The 26,840-nt window shown below is 38.7% G+C and overlaps 2 protein-coding genes across 2 annotated transcripts in view; one reads left to right on the top strand and one right to left on the bottom strand.

Annotated features, from left to right (window-relative positions):
- Window positions 1–14,214, top strand: part of nipsnap2 (nipsnap homolog 2) — a 16,390-nt gene extending 2,176 nt beyond the window's left edge. The window contains exons 4-10 of the mRNA XM_056757651.1: window positions 3,702–3,796; window positions 5,601–5,671; window positions 6,068–6,208; window positions 6,289–6,320; window positions 11,638–11,732; window positions 12,940–13,023; window positions 13,417–14,214. Of these exons, the coding sequence (XP_056613629.1) occupies window positions 3,702–3,796; window positions 5,601–5,671; window positions 6,068–6,208; window positions 6,289–6,320; window positions 11,638–11,732; window positions 12,940–13,023; window positions 13,417–13,481 (583 nt within the window). The 3' untranslated portion in view covers window positions 13,482–14,214. The remainder of the gene's footprint in view (window positions 1–3,701; window positions 3,797–5,600; window positions 5,672–6,067; window positions 6,209–6,288; window positions 6,321–11,637; window positions 11,733–12,939; window positions 13,024–13,416) is intronic.
- Window positions 14,158–26,840, bottom strand: psph (phosphoserine phosphatase). The gene is made up of 6 exons (XM_056757652.1): window positions 26,686–26,840; window positions 21,768–21,914; window positions 20,020–20,154; window positions 19,778–19,923; window positions 15,923–16,071; window positions 14,158–14,682 (listed from the first exon to the last, which is right to left on the bottom strand). Exons 2-6 carry the CDS (start codon window positions 21,905–21,907, stop codon window positions 14,572–14,574), a joined length of 681 nt encoding a protein of 226 aa, XP_056613630.1. The 5' UTR covers window positions 21,908–21,914; window positions 26,686–26,840; the 3' UTR covers window positions 14,158–14,571.

Genomic DNA, 26,840 nt, shown 5'->3' with positions numbered 1-26,840 from the left:
AAATCTTTACAATATTTATTATTAAGCACACCAATTTTCTTAAACTATAAACACCACTCCCCTGTTATTAACACAGACACCAATCTCTTCCTTTCTCATTATTGTCATTGGTCAGTTAGCATACAGTTACCTAGGTGGAAACACTAAGGGCCCTATCATAGACCCGGCGCAATGTGATGCCAGGCGTAACGCAAATGTGTTATGCTAGTTTTGGTCTGACACAGTTATCATTTTCACGTCATGCGCCATGTTTAAATAGAAAATGCACATGCGCTTATTTGTGCATCCATGGGTCTGCTGGTCTGAAAACAAGGTGTGTTCATGCGCATTTAGTGGCAGCTGAATGAATGAAGACTGCACATTTCTTCATGTTAAGCACAAAAATAATGTTATGTGCAGCGTATTTCCCCATCAACTGTATGTCTAAGACTGGCATACACAGTCAGATAGAATAAAGTGGTAAGTTCAGGGATGCACCGAAATTTCTGCCCAAAATGCCATCATCTGTATTAATTCTGAAAATATATTTTCGACCAAACTTCTTTCCCACCCGTGCTCATGCTCTCTCCGCTATCAAGGGACAATAATGTCAACAACAAATAAATTGAATTTACCTAGAAAATCTTAAAGCCACAGACAGAAAATCATATACAAGCTATATGTGATGCTCGGTTGTCTGTGATCATACTTTAATGACACATGCATGTGAAATGCAACATACTCTTCACATGTAGATGTAAATGATAAGTGAAATGATCTGTCAGTATTTGATAATGTAGTTTTCGCTCTCTTCCCCAAAAAAATCTTTAATTCCCCTCAATGCTACTCATGTGAGGGGGGAATCCAGAAAAATGAAATTCAGGCCCTGTGGACCCTATTACACTACGCTCCATCTTGGCTTCCTTGATGGTCTAAGTGAGCATATGTTCCAGTTTGTTCCAGATCAGCCTTGCTACATAGTTTTTTGGTATTTTTCCCAAGTGGTAAGTTCTGAATGCAAAAGGAGCCCAACCGTGTACCAGCAAGGTGTACCTAATAAAGTGGCCAGTGAGTGTATATGTCTTCAACTTTAAATGAAATGAGGTGTTGTCTCCAAATTTGACATGTTAATGTCAAAACATACCAAAAAGGTGGTGGGACTACACTTTGTGGCCTTATAATTGAATAAGACAACAGTACTGTTGGTCTAACTGACTTCAAAAGTGACACTGCGAAAGTTTGTGTGTTGATGTACTTATAATCGTTGGCACATCTTGTTCGGTTCTTCTAAATTTGGTTACAGCGCCACTTATTGCTCAACTCGAGTTATAAGCAATCTTATGGTTTAAGGTGCATTTAGCTATGGTTTTAAATTGCTTTTGACTTGCTTTTAAAAGATACGTCATCACAAACGTCTACATACACTTCCCTCTGTGCCCTTGTAGGGCTTGAACCCATAATCACAGCTTGCAGGTATATTTGTTATTGTTTAGTATATTGTACTTTACAGTACACTAGATTAGAATAGCCTCTCCTTGAACTGCCACCTTATCGTGGTGGAGGGGTTTGAGCACCCGAAAGACCCGAGGAGCTATGTTGTCTGGGGCTATATGCCCCTGGTAGGGTCTCCCAAGGCAAACAGGTCCTAGGCGACGGGTCAGACTAAGAGCGGTTCAAAAAACCCTTATGACGACAAGGAATTGGAGGACCGTGACGTCGCGCGGTATGGCGCAGCCGGGGCCCCACCCTGGAGCCAGCCCCGGGGTTGGGGCTCGTATGCGAGTGCCTGGTGGTTGGGCCTTCCCCCATTGGGTCAGGCCGGGCTTAGCCCGAAGGAGCGACGTGGGGCCACCCTCCCGTGGACCCACCACCTGCAGGAGCGACCGTAAGGGGCTGGTGCAAAGTGGATCGGGCGGCAGTCGAAGGCGGGGGCCTCGACAACCCGATCCCTGGACGCGGAATCTAACTCTAGGGACATGGAACGTCACCTCTGACGGGGAAGGAGCCTGAGATTGTGCGTGAGGTTCAGAGATTCCGACTAGAAATAGTCGGGATCACCTCTACGCACAGTTTGGGCTCTGGAACCACTCTTCTCGAGGGAGGATGGACTCTTCACCACTCTGGAGTTGCCCATGGTGAGAGGCGGCGGGCTGGTGTGGGTTTGCTTATAGCCCCCCAGCTCAGCCGCCATGTGTTGGAGTTTACCCCGGTGAACGAGAGGGTCGCTTCCCTGCACCTTCAGGTCGGGGATAGGTGCGCCTATGGGTCAAATGGCAGTGTAGAGTACCCGGCCTTCTTGGAGACTCTGGGAGGGGTGCTGGAAAGCGCCCCGACTGGGGACTCCGTCGTTCTGCTGGGGGACTTCAACGCCCATGGGGCAACGACAGTGATACCTGGAGGGGCGTTATTGGGAGGAACGGCCCCCCTGATCTGAACCCGAGTGGTGTTCTGTTATTGGACTTCTGTGCTAGTCACAGTTTGGCCATAACGAACACCATGTTCAAGCATAAGGGTGTCCATCAGTGCACATGGCACCAGGACACCCTTGGTCGCAGGTCAATGATCGACTTTGTGGTTGTTTCATCTGACCTACGGCCGTATGTCTTGGATACTCGGGTGATGAGAGGGGCGGAGCTGTCAACTGATCACCACCTGGTGGTGAGTTGGATCCGATGGCGGGGGAGGAAGCTGGACAGACTCGGCAGACCCAAACGTACTGTGAGGGTCTGTTGGGAACGTTTGGCCAAACGGTGAGGCCATGGAGAAGGACTATCGGTCGGCCTCGAAGAGATTCTGGCAAACCGTCCAGCGCCTCAGGAGAGGTAAGCAGTGCCCTACCAACGCTGTTTACAGTGGAGGGGGGCAGCTGTTGACCTCGACCGGGGATATCGTCGGGCGGTGGAAGGAATACTTCGAGGATCTCCTCAATCCCGCTGTCACATCTTCTATGAGGAAGCTGAGAATCAGCACCTCCAAATCTGAGGCCATGGTTCTCAGTCGGAAAAGGGTGGCTTGCTCACTTCAAGTAGGTGGAGAGTTCCTGCCTCAAGTGGAGGAGTTCAAGTATCTGTGGGTCTTGTTCATGAGTGAGGGAAGGATGGAACGGGAGATTGACAGACGGATCGGTGCAGCTTCTGCAGTAAAAATTGACTGGTTTTGGAAATTGCGTGAAAGGTTAAGGATTTTTGTTTAAAGCTAGGAGGGGCATAATTTCAAGAAATGTGTTTAAGCAATCGAGAAAAACTGCAATCCTGATTAAAGATAAGTGCTGGATCTAGTTTAATTTTTTTTGAATACAGCTATTTTTTACATCGCAAGTTTTATAAACATAATTAAAATGTGTAAACATATTAATAAATAAACATTCACTTGCCAGTAATGATGCCTCATGTAGTAACAGCATTTTTCAGGTTGTGTGGTTATGTTTTAAAATTAAATTTGTAACATTGTACCTCAATTCACCGTTTTTAAACTCATTCCTCATTATACGGTGATGCGTGCATGTTTAAATAAGAAGAAAAGTTGGTGGTCAGACCCACCATGACGGGGAGAAGCAAACATTAATTATTTTGAGGATGGAGCAATGAAGGCAGGCTATGACCTGATTGCCATATGAAAGAGCTAAAAGTATTTTGGAATGATATTACCACACAGTTTCTCCGTTCTTAGGCTGTCACTACATTGTTTCAGTGCATTAAACAAAAAGTGAATTGTGTCCACAGCAACGAGGTGCTGCCATCCATCCATAATGACAAACATTACCCGTGTGAGCTGGTGGGCACATGGAATACCTGGTATGGAGAACAAGATCAGGCTGGTAGGACACACCACCCTTCACTCTGAGATATATTTTAACAAGCACAAAACCTTCCTTATAATTCTACAACCTAATATTAATCCGGTGAATCGTTTTTCCTTGCTTGTCAGATGACAGTATCTACATGCCATCATTATTCAAAATGTGCTTAAACATTATAACTCATAAGAGTTACTTTAATTAACTATATACACTCACCTAAAGGATTATTAGGAACACCATACTAATACTGTGTTTGACCCCCTTTCGCCTTCAGAACTGCCTTAATTCTACGTGGCATCGATTCAACAAGGTGCTGAAAGCATTCTTTAGAAATGTTGACCCATATTGATAGGATAGCATCTTGCAGTTAATGGAAATTGTTGGGATGCACGAAGCTCCCGTTCCACTACATCCCAAAGATGCTCTATTGGGTGGAGATCTGGTGACTGTGGGGGCCATTTTAGTACAGTGAACTCATTGTCATGTTCAAGAAACCAATTTGAAATGATTCGAGCTTTGTAACATGGTGCATTATCCTTCTGGAAGTAGCCATCAGTGGATGGGTAAATGGTGATCATAAAGGGAGGGACATGGTCAGAAACAATGCTCAGGTAGGCCGTGGCCCAATTGGCACTAAGGGGCCTAAAGTGTGCCAAGAAAGCATCCCCCACACCATGAAACCACCATAATTGCATTAATGACAAATTGAACAGGTGTTCCTAATAATCCTTTAGGTGAGTGTATAATAAACAAAAAGTAGAGTAGAGTGTTTTCTGCTAGGAATTTATGGAATTGAGTTGCAAGTTTATAGCAGGTAGGTTAAGAATTTTACTTTCAAGATCTTAATAAGATGCTACAGTTCTGCTTGATATGAGGACATGTTCTTGTATTGCATCTGAAATAGTTCTTTACAGGTCCAGTGTATGAAATTTAGCAGCAGCTAGCGATAAGGTTTCAAATTGCAACCAACAGCTCACTACACCCCTCCCCTTTTAAGCACTGTGGCGTCTGAATGTGCGTTCACATTGGACTGTCATCATGCAAAATTTCTTTGCAGAGCCCTGCATGCATGGGTAGCAACCAGAAAAATGCTGTTAAGAAATGTTGGGATTCCTTCGTATTTGCAGTATTGTTTTTGTTTTCATTGTTTTTTCAGCAGACTTGAACTTTGGAATTTAGCAAAATGCATTGTGTTTCTGGTGTGGCGCATTGTGTTTCTGGTGTGGCGCATTCCCATTCGTATGAAGGGAAGTTAATGGAGCAAAAAGACTAGTGTGACCGTGCAATGACACAGAACTCATAGGTCGTCACGTTCACGCTCACGCTCTGTAGGGCAGTTTGTCTTTTTAAGGCTACACTAGAAACAATATAGTGAATGGACCTTTTTCACGTTTCCGGGTTTCTCAGCAGCGGAAGTTGTCATAGTTGGGTAAACTTCCATAGGGTCAATGGTAGACTACCACAAATAAATTTTTGCAATACGTCTCGGAGACGTCTGCTGTCAGAAGTCATATAGACAACTAGAAGACGTCTTTAAGATGTTTATGATTTAGAATGGATGTAAAACAGCTCTTTCTACGATGTTTAGCTGATGTTTTTATACAGCAGATTTTTTTCCAGATCTTTAGCAGACATCTTACAGACATATGTGTGCTAGCTGGATCACATCCTCTTACAAATACACATTTTCTAAGTATTACGGCAGTTGACCATGAGGGAGCTGTCGGCATTTTACTTCGTTCTCCTTCCTTCCTTGCTTTGAACAGATTTACAGTGTGTTGCTGCTGATGGATTTTAACATTCATATCTATTTTTTATACAGTGCACCTGTGGCGGTACAGAGGAGGATATCCAGCTCTCACTGAAGTCATGGGTAAACTGAAAAATAACAAGGTACATTTTCTCTGTATGCAAAGTTTGTGAACGCCAAACCTCAACTTATCGCCTTTTTGCGCTGCATCTGCACATTGATTAGATGTACACCAAGACACCAAGATCAAAAGCACAGTATGTCTCTTTCACTGCTATTGGTCCCAAAACAATAAGTAGAACTGACATCATTCCATGTTCCTTCACAACGTGTTCAAGCTACGGCTTTGTAACTTGATTACGTTGTGAAGGATCGTGGAATGATGGCAGTTCTAGTCTTCACTTCATCTGGTGATGAAAAACAATCTAACGAGGCTCACAAAGTATCATTCATGAAGAAATAATAATAATAATAATGTTGGTCAATTTATGGATGTTTTGTGTTCATACAGTCTAATGTATGTTGTGTTCCCCACAAAGATGTTCATGGAGTACAGGAATGAGAGGGGGAAAATGCTTCTCTCCCGTAGGAATCAGCTCCTTCTGGAGTTCAGCTTCTGGAATGAGCCTGTGCCACGCAGCGGGTCAAATATATATGAGCTCCGATCCTACCAGTTGAGAGTCAGTATCCCCTTTTATCCTTGCCTCTTTCTCATAAACCGTTGGGCTTAGATTTATGGCTGTCGTTTTTTTTTTTACAGCCCGGTACCATGATTGAATGGGGCAATAATTGGTAAGCAACCTGTAAATACAGGACATACATTTACCGATCAATAAGTTTCAATAGTTTTGCACTGGCCTGAGGGACCCACCTACACCGTAAAAAACAACCTATTGAATCTACTCATTAAAATTAAGTTTTATTGACTATTTGCACTCAGTTTGTAAGGATACAATTTTATGTCATATTTTTGAGTAAAAACTGTATATTACACACTAAAAGAGTGGTATAATGTCGACCTAATACATTACACAGCTGATTACTTAAAATCAAACAAAAGAAACCGTATTCTTCTATCTTAATTTGTTCGTTTTTTATCACTCCGTAGATGTGGGTAGGTTTCTTCAAAAATGCATCATTTTGATTGAACAGCTGAGATAATTAACGTTTTTTGTTGAAGATTCCGCCCAGATTCCACTCAGAACATTCATTAAAAAACGCTAAAACATAGGTGTGTAATAGCGCCACCTGCTGTAAAACAGTACAAACACTGATTTCCGTAAAAACTCGTTCTTGGCGGTGAAAGAGTTAATAACAAATCATTAAAACATTTTTTAAGTAAATTCACCCTTGCCAGAATAAGTCATGTTTAAACACAAAGATCGAACAATTTACCTTTAATGAACAATAGGGCTGTGTATTAGCAAGGGTCTTGCGATACGAACCATGTCACAATAGATTTATATTGCAATCTAAAGAGAAAATGTAAAAAGAAATTAAAGCAGAACAAACAACTTGCTGTGGACCACCTAGGGTATTTTTTTACATACCACCAATAGAATCCATCACATATCAGTAAACATGATAATAGTTTCCTCTAAAACCAATACAATTCGCATTGTAACCTTCATGTCGGGTCTGGAAGCTGGAGCAGAATGCTCTCTCAAGCTTGAGACACTTGTATGGCATTAAAACCTGATTTAAAAAAAAATATCTATAGCAAAGGTTGTACTATCGATAAAAAGAATATTGTGATAGTTTGTTGTATCAATATTTTTCCAAAGCCCTAATAAACAAGTAACAAACATTTCATTTCGACATACTTTGCACAGCCAATTCATTTCTAGTAAGATAAAACACCTGCAAGATTCCTCTTTTTCAGTTCTGAAGTTTATTTATCTTGGTCAAAACATCTACTTGAATTCGTGACACAGATCCTAGGACATCAACATAATGTATTTTGAGCACCGTCACGCTGACACATCTGACAAGTTGGCCGGTTTCAAATCTTTTGCAAGATATTACCATTATTTGAGATAACATTTGCATTTATAATGATATTAACATGTTAAACAACACATATCTGTAGCTCGACAGATTCTTGTTCAACGGAAGATGATGACTTAAATGCCTTCATTCCAACCAGGATGTTGACACATGTGCACTTTACAGTCCCAGTAAATGAAATTTCAAGCTAAATTTGACTTATATTTTAATGTTGTCATCCTTGGACAGAACACGCAGACATATTTTTTCCCCCCACATTAGTTCTTTTCACTTACCTGCCCGGCTAAATATTCTTAGACTTAGACTATAAAGTAATTATTCTCTCAGTAGTTGCACCAGTGCTATTTTAAAATGCCAGAGGAGAACTGGCTCTCCCAAGGATTTTTTATCCACTCTTACATGCATATACATCTATAGTGGGATTTTGGTTCCTTGCCACCGTTGCCACTGGCTTATTTACTGAGAGACTGCTGTTTTTGTTTAGTCCGTTAATATACAGGACTTGCGTTTAACAACATACAGTACTGTGAAAAAGTTTTTGCCCCTTTCTGATTTTTTGTTCTTTTTGCATATTTGGCATGCTTAAATTATCCAAATCATCAAAAAAATGTAAAGGGTCGCTAATCCAGGTGTTTTCTGCAATGTAAAAATAGTCAGTGGTATCCCCAGAATGTCTCTGTAAAGTTTCAGCTTAAAATACACCCCATATCTTTCATTACAATATGTTGAACATGGCCATTTGTAGCTGCAATGGAAAACACACCGGTTTTGTGTGTGTCTCTTTAAATGCAAATGTGCTTCTGCTCCCCTACCCGTATGCAAAATAGTAGGTAGAGCGCTTCAACATGTGCTTTGGATGACATCAAGACAAGCAATATGGCGGAAAGCGCAATTTTGTCTTTAAAGCCCTGTCCAACCAAAACCATACACTAAATGCAATAAAAATCACGTTAATGCCTTGTTCATTAATATGAATTAAATGGAAAAAGCAAAAAAAAAAATAGAACAACATATGCTGACCATTTGCTGTACGAAATGTTGGCCATTGATGATTGAGCATGTGCATGCATATTACTAACAGGCATAAACATGCATTCAAAGTACTTGTATATGACTGATATGTAAAGATCAGCAACCAGGTGTTATAACGTTGTGTTTACCAGCATGCAACAGCCTCTATCCGACATTGCGTCATCCCAATGCTGCGGCCTTCTGCACTATCCACTTGATGTCACATCATGCAGTGAAGACTTAAGGCAGTTAAGTCGACAGACCCGCTCGTCTCCCCAGGGCCCTGTCCATGGCAAAACAGCCGAGCTGTCGGCTGCAGAGCTCCCCACTAGTTCCTCTGTCACGGTATCTGGGGGCCTGGTTACAGCTCCCCAACCCATCGCAGTGGCTAGTGAGGACGATCCGTCTCGGCTACTCGCTCCAGTTCGCCAGGTGCCCGCCCAAGTTTCGGGGCATTCTGTTCACCTCCGTGCGAGGCCAGAATGCTCCCATACTTTTGGCCTGTCCCCATGGCCGAGATGTTTTTGAGGTTAAACAGCTTCTACTTCTTCGCTCCCAAGAAAGGTGGGGGGCTGCGCCCCATCCTGGATCTGCACACCCTGAACAAGACACTTCACAGGCTCCCTTTCAGAATGCTGATGCAGAAGCGCATCCTGACGTCTATCCGACATCGGGGTTGGTTCGTGGCAATCAAACGAAACGTTAATTTGACTTAGAGAAATAGCGACACGTTTGTATTGAGTACCTTCACTTTAGAAAGCTGTGTGTATTACAGATGCGCGGATGAGCTAAAATGTCACCCGCAACCGCTGCTTCGAATAAATGATCCACCCGCCACCCGCCCGCACGTATAATTTTCTCTGATATAGATATCCGCACCCGATTGTCACTTTAATTACTCTAATTCTTTGTTTTAAACATGATGTTATCAGATTCAGTGAAGTTAGAACTAATCCGCCAATCTCTGATGGTACAATAATACGCTGATCGTAAAATGCTTTTAAAGGAACAGTTATTTATAAAACAAAAGTTTGTCTTTTGCCAGATTAGCCTACACTTTCTTAATAAAATAAGCACAGGCTTTATTACCTTTAGACTTTGAATATCGCCGTTTCTGTCACTGCAACACACAAACACACGAATGACTGGGTAACGGTACATATTCTTGGACTGTCTATGTCTGAAAATGCTTAAATCTAATCCTTCGATTTAGCACACACATGATGTACCATATTCAAGGTCTTGTGGCTTTCATATACACACACAATGCCTCACCGTAGTTTCATATTACATACCCAGCACTTGATTCATCCTCGTTAACCACTTCATACCGCTCACACACGGTACTTTTCTTTCTTTCCTTCCATTTGTTTTGTTTTTAATTCTCCCACGCTCCCGGATCTGTTTCGCCTCCATTTCTGCTTTAAGAAATGGACCCCGATCTCTTCCGCCGGCACGCGCATATTTCTTTTAAATTAGTGCAAATTAGTGTCTGCCTGATGAAAAATGCATTTAAAAAACATTTGTATTTTTAGAAAAATTTAGTTAATATTTATATATGATCTTATCCACCCGCAATTAATCAGAATTTATTTTTTATCACCCGACCCACCCGACCCGTGGATCATCCACAGCGGCCGCAGATTTAACTAGTGTGTATGGTTTGTAAACCTGCGACGCGGTTCTCTCTCCCAAATGCGGTCGTGACCAGACCAACAGGGACCGGAGCGGCTTCGCAAATGTCCCAGGGGGAAACCGGTGTGCTAATCGAAAACAATGTGTTTGGTGTTTAAAGATGAAAGCTTGTTTCTCGTTTGCTCTATGTGACCATACTTTATTGTTTTGTTGCTGGAAGCACAGGCTCACAGAACTGGCTGTGTTTTCTGCTGAAAAGAACCGGAGACTAGCAGCTCACTTGCACTTTTAGAGACACACACCAAAACAGCGTGTTTCCCCTCACATGCAAAAGTGGGCATGTAGCGCATGGTATATTAAAAGATCTGTGGTGTATTATGAGCTGAAACTTCAAAGACACATGATGTGGACACCTATGATTTAGATTACATTTGTGTAAAACTAAAAAGAAATCAGCCCTTTAACTTTATAAATAAATTCTTTCTGCATGATTTTGTATTATTGCGAATTGTTCTGGGATATTGTAATTTTATACCACTAGTCCTGATAACAATATTTCAAATAATATACCTAAATTAAATAATGGACAGTCCCTGCAACAAATGCACAAAAGAATGTACAATGAACACCTTTATTATAATAGGTGTTAATAAATGAAACGTACTTTCTAAAGAAAAAAATGGGCCAAAAACAGGGGGGAATGCGGTCTATTAAAACGACAAACCTCAATTTTAATTTACTTTTGGAAACATAAGCTTGAACAAAGTAGCTGCATTTCAATTCAAAGGCTGCATCCTCTGGATGTCGCATTTGTTGCAAGGTAAGAATGACACTACAATGATTAAGAAAACATGCCGCCGACAAACGCGACCTCCAGAGGAAATTTACATTGAGTCATTTAGCAGACGCTTTTATCCAAAGTGACTTAAAAATTTGTTTAGGGACCAATAAGCAATATGTTATACAGGAGCAATAATACAATAGGTGCCAATACAAAGTTACTGGTTTCAACAAAAACAAGACCACTACCTGTTGAGAGAAAGAGAGTTTTTCACAGTATTCACAGAAGAGATGGGTCTTAAGTAGTTTTTTTATGTTGTGAGAGATTTGGTTGACCGGACCAAGTTAGGAAGAATGTTCCAGCAGGAAGGAGTATTGCATTAGCGTATTGAGCGAGTGGAATTATAAATATATATATATATAAATAATTCTCTATGAGAAATAGTACCGTTCTGCTCCCTGCTACGCTCTCGCTCCGCTCACATGCTCTGCTCTAAACAAATGGGTAGTGTGGGTAACATGTACCCATTCTTATTTATTAAACTTGCAAACTAATATACTCAAGTAAATCTAACTGACTTAAATACATTGCTTTGAGCACCCTCCATAATTTTTTTTTTACAGCGCAGCATTCTCAACCGTATTCCACATTGCTCTCATTATAATATTTCTTCAGGGCTCGAGCTATTGGCTACCGCCAGCATAACCATGAAGCAGTCGGAGGCTTCTTCTCTCAGATAGGAAGCTTGTATATGGTTCATCATCTCTGGGGTAAGATATATACATACATACATATTAAATTATTTGATTGTTAAACAGTAATGATATATATAAGGCCTTTGAAATGGACCAGGGTTGCATAAATCATGCCTTGGAGGGCCAATGCCTTCCAACCCTGATCAAACACACCTGAGCAAGCTAATTGAGGAGCACCTTTCCACCATCACGGCAAATTGTTCTCGTTGCTTAATCGTTCCACACCAGCAGGTACCTTTCCGGTAATTTTCCACCGAAGGGCTGATAACGGAATTTTTTAGAATGTAAACAAAAACTGCCGCTGCCTTGGTAACACAAGAGACTGAGCTATAATGGCTCTCCGCGCATTCATTATCACGATTCAGCATAATTATAGAACAGTGCTTAAAATTCAGATCCGAGAACAGTTTGTTATCGTGCCGTGTCGAACCAGGCTCACGTGGAAACAACACCTGGATGGACAAATTATCTTTCAGAAAATTTGAAAGATCATCAGTTTCCAAACATTTAAACTTACTCGAATGTTTTCACAACCCTTTAATTAATTTCAGACAACTCCATCCAAATGCAAAGAACTCCTATAGCCATATAGGCCTACAAATCCCAAAATAATCTTATTTTGGGCTCATATATTTATAAAATTGACTCTGAGGTTGTCAGTGCCTCATCCGCCATGAACCTCACCACACGTCACTGGTAGTGAATGTGTGAAAAAGTGGAAATATTTTCTAAATGCAAATTTTGTCAGCTCTTTGGAGCATATCAGTTCATTGATGTCCTTAATACTAACATATTTTTAAAATAACAAATTTTTATACAACTAGCATACGCTTCAGTGGCTCACTGGAAGTTTCACACTGGATGCCTCAACGCAACACCTTCGTGCTTAAATGGATTAAAAGCCTTTGGATGAATAAGAGCGTGATTATATAAGGTTAAGCTAGCAAAAGGGTGACTGGAAAACGGTTTCTGCTATTTTTTTTCAGATTGATGGATTAAAGGTTGCTTGAGTTAAAATATTTTTTAAACAACGTTAACGCATTACTTTTGTAATATATATATATATATATATATATATATATATATATATATATATATATATGTGTGCTTGTGTGTAAATATTGTGTTCATTTTAAGCATAAACGAATGGTAATGAATTAGACGTTATTGTGAAAAGTATTTCCAAAAAATGGTTCAGTAGATGGGATTTAATTTTTTTCAGCTTACAAGGACCTGCAGTCTAGAGAGCACACAAGGAACGCCGCCTGGCAGCATGAGGGCTGGGATGAAGCTGTTTATTATACTGGTACATACATGCTCATTGCATCATCCTCAAACATGTTTACTAGCTTAACTTTAAACTGCTTCTGTATCACATGTGATTAATCTACACTTCTGTCATTACGACCAGTTCTGATTTAAACTTGTGTTTCCTGAAACCTTCGTATCGCCACATTGTTCTCAAGTTATACCCTAACAATAGTAGCGATATATTCTTAAAAGTAAGGTAGCGTTAAGAAGGTTTCGGGAAATGCAGCCCTGATGTTTTATATTTATGGAAGTGCAGCATATAATAACACTAAAAATATATGTTGTTTCTGTGTTTATTCAGTATGCTACAACATTGAAAACAATGTTAATGCTTATGTAGCCAATATGGTATGGTGTTAAACCGGTCTCTTTGTTGTCCTGTTTTTAGTGCCTCTCATTCAGCACATGGAATCCAGGATAATGATCCCGCTGAAGGCTTCGCCTTTGCAGTAATGAGCCTGTTGAAATAAATTTTCCACTCCCAACCTAAGCCCTGGTTATATTTATTGCGGTTATAGTTTATTTTGATCATAAAAAGGTCTAGCAACCCAAACTTTGTGCAAATGTAAGCCAAAAGTTAGGTTTTTCTAAATATCTTTATCTGTTGTTTGAGTCTAATTTTAGCCATCGGATGTAAAATACAGTATATTAAAAGGACATTGAAACTGAATTGCTATAATAAATTTGTACACAAAGGTTTGGTGGCAATCCTACATGTATTAACATTATTACCTAAATATCAAAGAAAGCAGTAATAGTTTATTGCCTATGAATTTGATGGAAATATGATATTTCCCAAACATATGATAAGTACAACTGGTGAATTCTGCAAAACAAGATTAGTCTGTGTATTTCACAGCTGATTAAAATAATCAAACATTACCTTCATTTACACCAAATCTATGGAATTAGTGTGACAGTCATTGTTATTGTTGAAAGGCCTTTGGGTTGTGCAGTAGTTGTGTGCTTGTTTTCTTTTATTCAACAACAGTCTTTTATATTTATTGCGTTACATTGGCATGCATTTACATTCTGTTGGTATTGTGCAACCGTTTCTTTTTGACAAATTGATTTTGTTGTCTGTTGTGGCATGTCCAATTCATTGTACACTGAAGTACTTTAAAGGGAATTCAGGAGCACAAAATCAACATTTATTGTAACTGTTCAATAAATCAAGCATTTTGTGTGTGTTTTGTTATTCCTGTACTCATACATGCATACAAAATATAGTTGGTTACTTAAAAGGTTTATGAAAATAGCGCCTATGAACAGTAAAAATAAATCTTTTTTCAAATACAGCATTAGTGTACATCTGAAATGAGATCATTACAGTTAAAATAAAAACTTTGCAGTTAAAACCAAAAAAAGAAATATTACAAACTGTCTGGTTTGCACTTTGCCTGCAGCATGCTCTATGTAAACAATACTTAAACTGTATTATAAACTCTTAAAACGTTAAAAAAGTGTGTGTACAACTAAAGCAGAAAATTAGTATGGCAATTAGAGTACAAATACACTTTTAGGTGTCCATTCCAAGATACCACTATTTCTTCTCGAGTTCTTTGAGTAGCTCCCCAAAACTCATAACGTACCATGAGGACTTTTCCTTCACCTGCTGGCGCACGACATTGCCACCAAATCCAATGAAAGCGCTCTTAAAAAATAAGAACACATTCTGGTGTTATTCCAATTCACTTTTTTAAAACATATCTATCAAAATAGATTACTTGATTTATTACTCAAACACTCTTTCCCAATCAAAAAACATTTATTGAAACCCATCTGTAACACTGAAGCTTTCCAAAAGTGTTTGTATTTTTTTACATGTAAAAAAACAAGAAACATACTTTATTATGTGGCAATTAGGGAGGTAAACACCTCTCCAAATCATAACTCATCTATCAGCTGAAAGTTCATATTAAAGCAAAAAACAAAGCCATGAGGTTTAATTGAACTCCACTTGAAGTGTAGTAACATCAATAAGCAAAACTGATTTGCTCCTGAGCTAAATTTCAAGTCTCCCAAAAAAGGTTCAATACTTATGAAATGTAATAATTTAATTTTTAATTACATTTTCTAACAAATTTGCAAAGTTGTTACGAATCTGTTATTGTTTTGTCATTATCGTCTATGGTGCGTAGATTAATAAAAAAAAAATATAATTTATAGCAGTTTATCATAAGGCTTCAACATAAAATGTGAATGACATGAAGAGTTTTGAATACTTTCTCAAGCCACTGTATATGCATAACCAAGATAAATAACTTTAGATGTGTGAATAAAACGTTAAAGTCTTTTTATAGATTTCAGAACTTGCACTTTGTTGAGTGTCAAAAATTTGATAGGGTTTTGTACCATCTGCTGATCTGATAATTTGATATGTATGCAACTAATGGAGGTGAATGTAATTTGCCTTTTAAGAAGCAAAGAAAATTCCCCATTTTAAATAAGGAACTGCTTACATGGTTAAGACATTGGAGTTGTAAAAACTTCAGATACAATAGAATGTTTGGGCATTCAATGTAAAGACACTTTCTTTATTAGAGATGATTAGTCTGGGGCTGTACTGTGTACCAGTGGTACAGTAGCATCAAGAATCTACTCTTTTTAAAGGGTAGTATCGTAGTACTGCAAGTATTAACACATTATAAACACTTACATCTAAATCAGAATGACACAAGCAAGAGTTTTACTAACATCACAATGGCAAAAGTCTTTGCAAAATTATAATAGCATCTTGCTTGTTGAACTGTATAACTTCATTGTCATTTTGATAAAAAAATATATATATTTGCACTATTTCGCCAATTTAAATAGTTCTATGATTTAACTTTAATAATTATTACAAATGCGGTCTATAACTTTGGTTTGAGAGATTGTGGTGAAGTACTCACAGCAGGTGGACAGGCTTCAAGATCAGTGACTCCATCTCCAACCATGACCACGGTTTCAAAGCCATACCGCTCCTTTAGCATGCTGATCACTTTTCCCTTCCCCCCGGACTCTGCTGTTGGCTGTGAATCATCGAAACCTGCATACTCACCTGACAATAGGAATAATAATCCCTTAGCAATTTAATTAACTCAATCAGACAGCAATAGCTCATTATGGAAACACACATTAATAATTGAAAGGGTGCATTTGCTATACATTTTGCAGGGCTCATGTATTTTTTCATGATATTACAAAGCAAAAAAAGAACCATCAAATCATTCGAAATTTGTTAGGAATTAGGAATTTTGCCTAGCAAAATTTTTCTTGACTGACAACCAAGTGAGCCATTAAAAATACCAACAATTGTTTTTATATACCCAATACGTTTTTAACTTCCCAAGTACGGTGCGATTGTTTTTCATTTTAAGGTTTCGGGGCATTTTGGGGCTATTAACATGCTCAAAAACTCTGGAATGGGCTGCATAAACTTGGTGCACTGATGACGAACACATGTTTGAAAAGTTGGCCTTTTTGGATTTTGCTAAAAGTAAAGTGATGAACTTTAAAATACTCCTACAAGGGGATTCATGTGATTGGCACCAAATGTAGTGAACATGAGTGTAACGATACACCAATTTCACGATTCGGCTCATGATTTTACAGCCACGGTAAGGTCCGTTTCTGTTTGATGTGGGGGCAGGGTTCATGGCATGATACCTTGGGCCTAACCAGGTAAGTTTAAGATAAATTTGCTGACGAATCTATCTATTATGAATCGAATTGACAGATCTCCACAATAATTATAAAATATCATCTGTAAACTACAGTTAATGCGACTGAAACTTTGGATGAATATCAATCACACCCAAGTGCCTAACTCGCTTAGAAAGTCAGAGCACTAGAAGAGGAAATTTGAAAGGGAGAGGGCAACTTACTCTCATAACATAGCCGTTTCGGTCACACGGTTGCACTGAATAATAAATACCAACCAAATTTTCTCTTTGACGCACACTTTGTGTTCGGCCCTTTTAGCAATGCTTCTCATGTGTGCAAACATGAAACCTAGAATGTGTGATTATGGTTGGCCCAAGGATAAAAAAAAGACGACGCTGTTAGCTGTAATTCTTGATTCTTGTTTGCCGGATGAATCCAGGTGCTGGACCAAAGATGTTTCAGACCCCCCAATGGAAAAATAAAACGTCGGATTTACACGATTCACATAAATTATCTATTTTTGTTTCAGAACGGCAAATTTTGCAGAAAAGCGACTAGTTTGCAGGTATGCATCTTTGAACATATTTTAATCCCTTTGTCTATAATCAAGTTATACTTAAAATTCACTTAAATAATGCATCAAACAGTAGGCCTACACCAAAAACCTCTAGTGTATTTGGTTCACATTCCTTCTGTAGCCTATGTAAGTAGACACTTCAGTTTCTGGGGAAGGATGCGAAATGTCCCAAAATGACAGAGACACCAATAACATAAAATATAAATCTTCACACATCTTCATCAGCTGTAAAAGCGGTTCTGTGTAATACACTGATATTGTGTGTGTGAGCGCATACCTCTAAAACACGTCCTCTATGAAACGTCCTTTGAAGTCCTGCTTCAAAATGTCTCCTGGTCAATCTGCTTGTTTAATTATCCAACTCTGGTCCAATATAAAAAGGCAAAACTAACACTTCTGTTATTAGTGTCAATTCATATAACTGGTCTGATGCCATTTGGTCCGGTTATATTTCCCTCGCCATAGTAGGAAAAATATGCGAATCTCTAACAAAGATTGACGTTTGCACATGCACTAGCTGACCTCCGTTACTCTTCGATCAATCCGCATGTTTTTAACTGATAAAGTGACGTTGACGCCTTTGTTACTGTTTATTGCTAAAAGCCAAAGCTTCTGAATACACGTGCACTGAGAGGGGCACCGACCAATCACAACAGCCTGAGAAGTGGAAGCTCGCTGATATGCTATATGTGGGACATCTTCACACACACACACACACACACACACTATGCAGGGAACCAATCATGACTGACCTGGTCAGCTTTACCAATCAGAGCGATTTGGAAGGAGGGACTTAATGTAGATCGGAAGCAATCCAGTCAATTTGTTAGAAAAGGGCAGCGTCGAACAATGGACTTCAAATATTAAGCGTTTTTTTAAATTAGAAACATGAACATCCACTGTTAAACACCCAAAAAACATTATCAAAGTCTCAAAAACAGCTCCTTTGATGTTCCTGGCATCTTTATGATGTTTTTTAAATCTTACTATGGTCTGCTTCGCTTGCATGGAGATCTCCTGAACCCCATGATGTAGGTTCACAGCAACAAATCCAAATGCAAACACTAAACGTAGAATCAACTCCAGACCTTTTACATGCTAGATTTATGAAGAATTGATTTAAGGAAAAGCCCATACCTGTGAATAAAACAGCTTTTGATTCAACAGTCCAACTACGTTTGGTTCCTTAGAAAAATTGTAATTCCTAAAGCCTTTTGCTAATCTGGATTTGAATTCACTTCAAATTCAGATGAGAGTGTGCACTTTAAGACTATATCCATTATAATACTGTAAGACAAATACACTTTGATACACAGCTAAATAACAAAAATTTGCTTATGTCCAAATATTTATGGAGCTAAATGTATGAGCTTTTGGAACTCTTAGGCTGTATTCACACTAAATTCACACCATGCCGGAGCGTAGTGGTCCCCACTCCCCGCTGGCCAGCACTTCCATTGTACTTTACCATCCGTCGGATTATTTTTTTGTTAGAATATAATCCAGTAGATGGGAACCAATAGAACGACAGTATAAATAGTGCATGGCTCCAGAGTAACTGTTTTTACTAGGAGAAACTAGGTTTCGCTTATTTAAAAAGATGTGGAGTCTACAGAGAAGCTTTGTTATTGATTGGTGCTAAATAAACTGTAATCTGAATTCATTTGAACCAACATAAATTGTGCTTGTCAAAAATTATATATTAAATTGTTAACAGTGTTACACATTAAAGCAAAATGAAAGGCCTTGTTTTATGTTAAATGATTTTATTCTGTATTAAGGACACTTTTACTCATATTCAAAACATATGTAAATATAACGTCAAATAAAACTTAGGTCGTTCTTGCTGTGAACGGATTTGAAATGATCCCACACTGTCTCAAGTAATCCACAGACCTTTCCTGAACTCCTCTGTGGTTAGTTTTGTTTTAAACCTCTCATATCAAATTGTTTGTCCTCAGCCTCAAGAAATCCATAACAGCAAACACCGACTCGTAGTAAAGTGCTCACGTTGTATGTGTGTAAACTAGTCAATGACGACCTGGATTGTGCGCATCCGCGGGAAACTTCAGTGACACTTAAATTATTTGCACACTGGCAAGCAAGTTGGCGATCACACACAGCCTGAACTGGTGGTGGACACGTGTTCTACTCGTCTTTCCACATTAAATCTCGAAAAAAATCCAAGTTTGGAGGTCGCACATCCGCAAGTAGTTGTAAAAAATGCTCCTGCTGTCTCAAAAACTGATCGCAAAATGCAACCAGTAAGTCGCAGTCTAGAGCCCTGTAATTTTAATAGGAACCATTCGAATTTCTGTGATGGTTTATATTTTGGTTTTTTCAGCAGGGAAAAAAATGCACATTGTGCTGCACACTATCAACAATATTGAGCTGAAGCCTGACTTTGCAAAATGTATAGCAATCATAATATGTAAAAAAAGCATGCTGAGATATATCGCACAGCCCTACATATAAACAGCAACAAATGTGAACAGTCTTCTTGAGCTTACAGTGGAGTTCTTACCATTAAAGTAAAACTTTAAGCGGTTAGCGTAGACGTGCTGGAGAGGAATGCTGAGTTGAGATGCTACATGTTCAACAATGCAGCGAAACCCACCAGAAATAAGGAAGACCTTCACGTTGCGCTGATGTAACTTCTCAACCAGTTCCCTGGGGGGAGGCAAAAGTTATTTTGCATGCTGATCTCTCATTGTTTTACAGCAAACACACAACTCATTCCAAACACAAAGATGAACACTGACTTACTTAATACCTGGTGTAAGCTGAGGGGGATGGTCAGTGATCATTTTGTTGACTTGTTCCCGTGAACACTTGATAATGGAAAGGCGCTCACTCAGGGCCGTTTTAAACGACACTGACCCAGACATTGCCTTCCGTGTCCTGTAAACAAAATACCAGATTACTGGGGCTTTTTCAAATGGGTTAAATGCATTTTTACATGTATTTTTAAACACATGCACAAACTTAAAGATAGACAGACAGACAGCCATGTATTGAAGTCCCCCTGTGGTCAATAATTAAAACATATCTTTGAGCGATAAAATAGCATGTTTTTTCATGCAATTTTTCATGTCTTAAAATATTTTGAATGTAACTCTACATTCCTGCCTTATTTATTGCATGTGTAAACATGAATATGAGAATTAGTCCATGCCTTAAATTTTAGGAATTATTATCATATTTACAGGCGTGACTATCGAAATGTCCTTTTCACAGGGCTGCTTACAGCTGCAGCTTGAATACTGTACCTGCATGAAGCTGTCCCCCTACCTAATGCGGAACATTTGCAAAATAGCCTTGGTCGCTTGTACCGTAAAAAAATGTGTTTCAGCAGATTCAGTTTTGTGGATAAGAAAAATATTATTGGTCATTCGGAGGTCACTCAGCCAGCAAGACATGCTACATATTCAGCACAAATAGTCCCGCTTGTTTGAGCTGCTAAAAGTTTCATTTGTCCTGCTTCAGTTTTTTCAATATTTGACATTGAATTATAGGCGATGACGTCATATGCACCCCCCAGCATGCTCCAAATTCATACAAAATAGGCTTGAGCGTTTGTGTTCCATTTGTGCTGAAAAAAACTGAAGCAGCACAAATAATTTGTTTAAAGATAATAAAACATTATTATAAAACATTAAGTTGGCCATTCCAAGGTCACTCAGTCCCCCTGACATGCTGCAAATGTGAAGCAAATAGTCCCGCTTGTGTTGCGTCGGTTTTTTAAACATTAAACTTAGTATTATAGGTGATGATGTCATCAAGCCCCCCAACATGCTCCAAATTCACCTCAAATAGGCTATTCCGGCTTGTTTGTGCCATAAAATAACTTGTGCTGCTTTAGTTTTTAGATAATAAAACGAATATTATTGGTCATTCTGAGGTCACTCAGTCCACCGACATGCTCCAAACTCGTCCAAAACAGGCTTGATCGTTTGCGCAGTAAATAAATTAATTCATGCTGCTTAAATTTATTAAATACTAAGAAACATTAGGTCGGCCGTTCTGAGGTCACTTAGTCCCCCGACTATGCTCGATGATTGTGCTCCGTTTGTGCCGATAAATGTTTCATTTTGTCTTTTTTTAACAATTCAGTTGGAGTAACAAGGTAATATCCAAACGGCAAACAAAATAACATTGAATAGTCACATTCACTTAATTGTTACCTATCAACTGTGTGTTTTCAAATTCCAAACCCGCGTAAACCGTAAGTTGCTATCGTTTTTCTTTCCGTGTTCTGACACATTTCACAAAATCACAAAATGTGCGATTAATCAGATTAATTTCTTTAATCGATAAATACAGCACACAGACATACAACAACATTGCATTTCACCAAAGGAGGACTTCAAGAAAGATGCAGGCAGATGGGAATTGATACAGACAGACAGGCACTGAATCTGACAGAATGATATTGATAAGGAAACAGATATTCAGACAGGTAATGGGAAAGAGACGTGAGGAACAGATTGATAATTGATTGGGGGGATCCTGACATTTCTGTGACTGCGTCCCCGACGCCGCAGAACTTGGCTAGCTCATCAATGCCTTCCTCGCAGATCACAGTGCTGTCCACATCAAAGCACACAGCGTCTGCGCAGTGGAACAGCGCGACAGTTTCAGAGACCGTTTCCATAGAGCAGCTGGAAGACAAGAAACAGCTCTGTGTTGCCAATTTAACAATTTTATTGCCAGATTTAACAACCAAATGCCTTGGCACTTTAAAAAAAAAAAAAGCACCCATCAACAAATTTAACTCTTTTTAACATTCATTTGGCAACTTCTTTCAACTTTTAAAAACTGTCTCAAATAATAAAACTAAGCATTTCCTGTCGAAATTACACAAAATATGAATCTTCATTGTCACACACTCAGTCGCATGTAAAATTGAATCAGATTTTTTGTCATTAGCAAAAAGCAAGCAAACAGAACATGCTACACAGCATTAATTATGCGGTCAGGCGAGCCACCTAAGCTCCGCCCACAAAAAAGTGTCACAATGTTTACTAACAGTAAAGGCGTCTACAACTTCATAAAAGCATACTTCAGCTGAGCTGCCTGCCGCCTCAAGTCCAATTGGTTTTGTTCACGAGCTACGTGTCGGACCTTCAGACTAAACCATTGATCATTTTCGGGAAGGAGGAAATCAGAATTATTAATAAAAACTTGTTTGCCCCTGGGCAGTGGGGGCTCCTAGCATTTTCACCACCTGTCGCCCCACTAGCGACTGCCCTGTTGTGCAGTACTGAGGGTCCTACTGGACAGATTTATGAACATTCACTTTCTTTCAATGGGCAAAGGAACATCTATTATTGATTTTTACGAGCTGCTTTATTGATCATTAAGGCTGTCAGCGACCACACTGTCTAGTAAAAGAGCTTTTAAGTATACAGTATGCTTAAAGTCTCCGTGAACCGGAAGTTGTGATCGTTTTTACTTCAGTATTTTGAAGCATTTCCGAGTGAAACAGAATTTCGAATGAGAAAAATAGTGCCCGTGGCTTCCGTTGTTCAATGTAAATTGATCGGATGTATTAAAACAGCCATTGCAGTTTGAAATTGAACTGGCAGCAGACCGAGACTAGTAAAAGGAAACCTCGCCCAAGTCGTCTAATGCTGCCTTCACGTGTTCTAGGATATTTCTATAATCCCACTTCAACATAGAAGCAACGTCTGTATTACAAGTATTAAGGAACATTAAAAGAGCACCCATCCATAGATTCCCAGCCGGCACATGACCGACCTTCAACGTTGAAATATGGTTGAAATAATGACAGTTGTTGTTTCAACGTTGAAACAACGTTGATATAACGTTTAATGCTAAATGGTTGAAAACCAACCAGTACATTACCAACCTTCAACGTTGAAATATGGTTGAAATAATGACAGCTGTTGTTTCAATTTTGATTGAAATGCTAAATGGTTGAAAAAGGGTAATAAAAACACTTATAAATCAACTTTTTTTTTACAAGATCCATATGTTGAATCAATTAATGTATTTACAGAATAAATAATTTCTGCCTTTTAAATTTTTAAGATCATTATTATTATTTTATTATCCATTTACATTTTTATCTTGAACCTTCTGGTATAAATATTATCAACAGCAATAAAAGATTGCGCTGCTTTACCACACTGAAACAATTCCTATTGGTTATTTAACCTTATTTGCTTTGATTATGATTGGTTAATCTGTCTGTCATTCATGAAACTGGCCAATGAAACTGCGCGCGCCATTTTATGTTTGAAAATATGACCGTTATCCTGACCGTCTTTCTGATCGAGGACGTCATTTGAAGCGAGACCGGTCTGGCCAAGGGAAGAGCACGATAGAAAGTGGTCTGCGAGGGCGCGGGATCAAAAAGGTAAGTCTGATTTCACAAATATACGCAAGGTCATGAGTTAAACGCATTATGTCAGTTCTTGGAAAATTGTAAATGCACAGTTTGTTGAATGAATTTACTAACTCGATATTCAGGGAATGCTTTTCCACATTTGTGTCGCGTTAGTTTTACAGATGTCGATTGAGGCCTAACGTTACTCGTGCCGCTTCAGTGACATTTTGTGCTTTTGCGGTTGCTACTTCGATTTTAAAGGATAAGACATTATACGTGTGCACACAGATACAAAATTTCAGGAAAAAAAGTGTAAAGTTACATAAGCAAAATGTTCCGTTTGTCGTCGTCATTACTGTCCGTTCACGGTAATACCGCGAGATTGGAAGCGAGACTGGCCAAAGGAAAGAGCATGAAAGAGATGGGCGATATGGAAAACAATCCAATCGAGTTTATTTTATGTGTTAAATATGATTCACAATATTATCACGATTCTTTTTCATGTTAGTTTTACTGTTTTGCAAGTTGTCTGAGCAAATAATAGTAACGTTACTGCAATATGCTACTGCAGTGGCATATGGCCAACAGCATGACAGGGTCTGAAAATCCTGCTCAAAACGCTATGTTCCTCATCAAATGAATGACAATGGTTAGTAGGATTGTAAAATGTTTTGATGAGATTGATCACTTAATTAAATTAATTATTTAATAATCAAATATAACGACTACAACTTGTCACCAACGCTGCCTCAGATGTGTGCTTGTCAGATGTGTGACCGTTGCGGACGTCCTCTTTCTGGAACAACGCACAAACGGCAACTAAACCTAATGAATTCACAATGATTTAATAAAATAGTGTTCTCAAACTAACAGTAGGACAACAATGTTATGTAATTCAAAAAAAAAATTAATAGAACAGAATAGAATGGAAGAGAAAATTGGTATTACTGGATCAAGATGTTTGAATTGAAGCAGACATATATGATGTATAATGTGCGAGAATGACTGAGCTGGCTTATCGAAAACAGGGAAGCTACTGTGCATAAGGTCAATTGTGATCCTAATAACTTTGACATCCTTAAAAGCTTTTCCATAAATTTATAGAAATTTTGTTGATCTTGGCTGTTTTAATTTTTCCCTTTAGATGCAGTCGTCAATGCACACAACACAACCAGTACAAAAGTAATGCAGACCATGTCCAAATATTTATAAATATGCACCAGAGAGGATGGGTGGTGGTGGCCATAAGAAGACTCTTCCTTGAAGACACCTTTTTTTCCTTCTTCTTTTTTAATGACTGTTGCTAGTAAAATGTTAAGTTCTACTAAAGACTTCTTGTTCTACAAACTTTCCTTACTTTTACTTGGATTCTTTTTCACTTAATTGTTGAGATTTTAGAATGTTACGAAATGAGTACATATGTTGGTCACGAAATGAGTACATATGTTTGTTATTATTTATATATAGGCTATTGTGTATATTTGCAGTGTGTATGAAATTAGAATTAAAAGCCTTTTCCCTCTGCATTCTGATATCATTAAACCCTTAAGAAAGTGCTTTGTTGTTGAATGAGAATTTTTTTCAATAAATTATGTGAAAGTGTAAATGTGGAATATAGATGTATATTTAAATTCTAAGAAAATTATTTTTCCATTGTTAGAAAGAGAATTTTTTTATGCCGTCCAATTGCAAATCATGTACAGCAAGTTTTATGAGTTGCTGAAAACACTATGTGTACCGAAAATCATAGTTTACATCTCAGTGTTTGACGTTTAAGCAAAATTACAGGTACGCCGGTGAAACAGGGTTACAATATCAACGTTGATTCAATTTGCAAAATCGAAAGGTGATTCAACGTCGACAGAAGACCATAACCCGAAAGGCAAGAGTGAAACGACGTCGCGATTTCAACGGTGAATCAACGTTGTTTCTTCCGCGGTGAAACGACGTCACAATATCAACGTTGATCCGTTTTGCAAAATCGAAAGGTAATTCACCGTTGATTCAACCATGGTACCTGACGTTGTTTCAACGGTGAATCAACGTTGAAATGGGTTAATTCCGGATGGAAGTGGCAATTCTCTCATTTCCGAGAGCACGTGAAGGCAGCATAACTAACGCTATTTAGGATGGTCACTGCAGGACAGAAGTGCACTTCAAGATTTTAAATGAAGATTATGATGGCAAATTAATTTTTAAAAGACTGGACCCACATTGATCACCTATTTACATTAAAAGCTGCAGTATTTCAAAAAATAGGTATTGACATTTTATTTGTCACGGGTACTTTAAAGAAACATTAAGGTAACGTTATGTAATGCTGCTAATGTGATTGTCCACCAACTAATGCATAATGCTAAATCACAATTCAAGCACTTAGTTTTAATTGTCAAATAATATAAACCACCTTAAACATGAGATCGATATGCGAAACTGTCATCAGATCATCACACGAGTTTGTGAATTTCTTGCACTGTAATACTGACAAGAGAAGTCCGGCTTGTATAACACTGAACGCATCCATTCATCGGAGAGCGAAGTATTGCATCACTCGGAGTGCTGGGGCTTCGTTCACCCTGATGACAAGAGTTGCACGACAACAGGAACAAAACCTTAAATCTATGAATTAAAAGCAACTGACCCGCTGTTCTGTCGGATATTCCTACCCTGTCAGATTTTCCTACCGCAGGGCAAAACTTTATTTAATATAAACCTCATAGACAAAATAAACAGGTTGGGTGATTTTACAATGCAAAATATCCTGTTAGAATTCCACCAGCATAAAATAAACATGTAGGATTATTTTACAGCGCAATACCCTATCCAGTTGTACAACCAGTATAAGTATGTAGAATGATTTAACAACGAAAATACACAATCAGATTACCGTAGCAGTTTAAATGAAACAGGTAGGATGAATTTACATTGCAAAAAAATTACGTAACATTGATGTGCGCATGCTTGGTAGCATAATCTGACGGGAAAGATGAAATTTAAGGACACCGGCATTCAGTTAAATTACTGAACGAGAACGAACAGGTTAATGTGTGTGATTTCACTTTTAATAAACGTCGTCTTACCTTAAGGCACGCGCGTTTGAGAAACACAGTGGATATCGCTTTCAAATGATGAACTCTTTTCACTCTCCTAACGTTACCGGCGAAAAGACTTGAAGCTGCTGGTCTGACAAGCAAACTCTGCAGGAACTCGTGCAAACATTTAGTTCCTGAAGTTC

The sequence above is a fragment of the Triplophysa dalaica genome, chromosome 9, assembly GCF_015846415.1.
Source record: "Triplophysa dalaica isolate WHDGS20190420 chromosome 9, ASM1584641v1, whole genome shotgun sequence".
NCBI lineage: Eukaryota > Metazoa > Chordata > Actinopteri > Cypriniformes > Nemacheilidae > Triplophysa > Triplophysa dalaica.
Note: the sequence above shows the minus strand (reverse complement) of the source record. Positions and strands in the feature narration are given on the sequence as shown.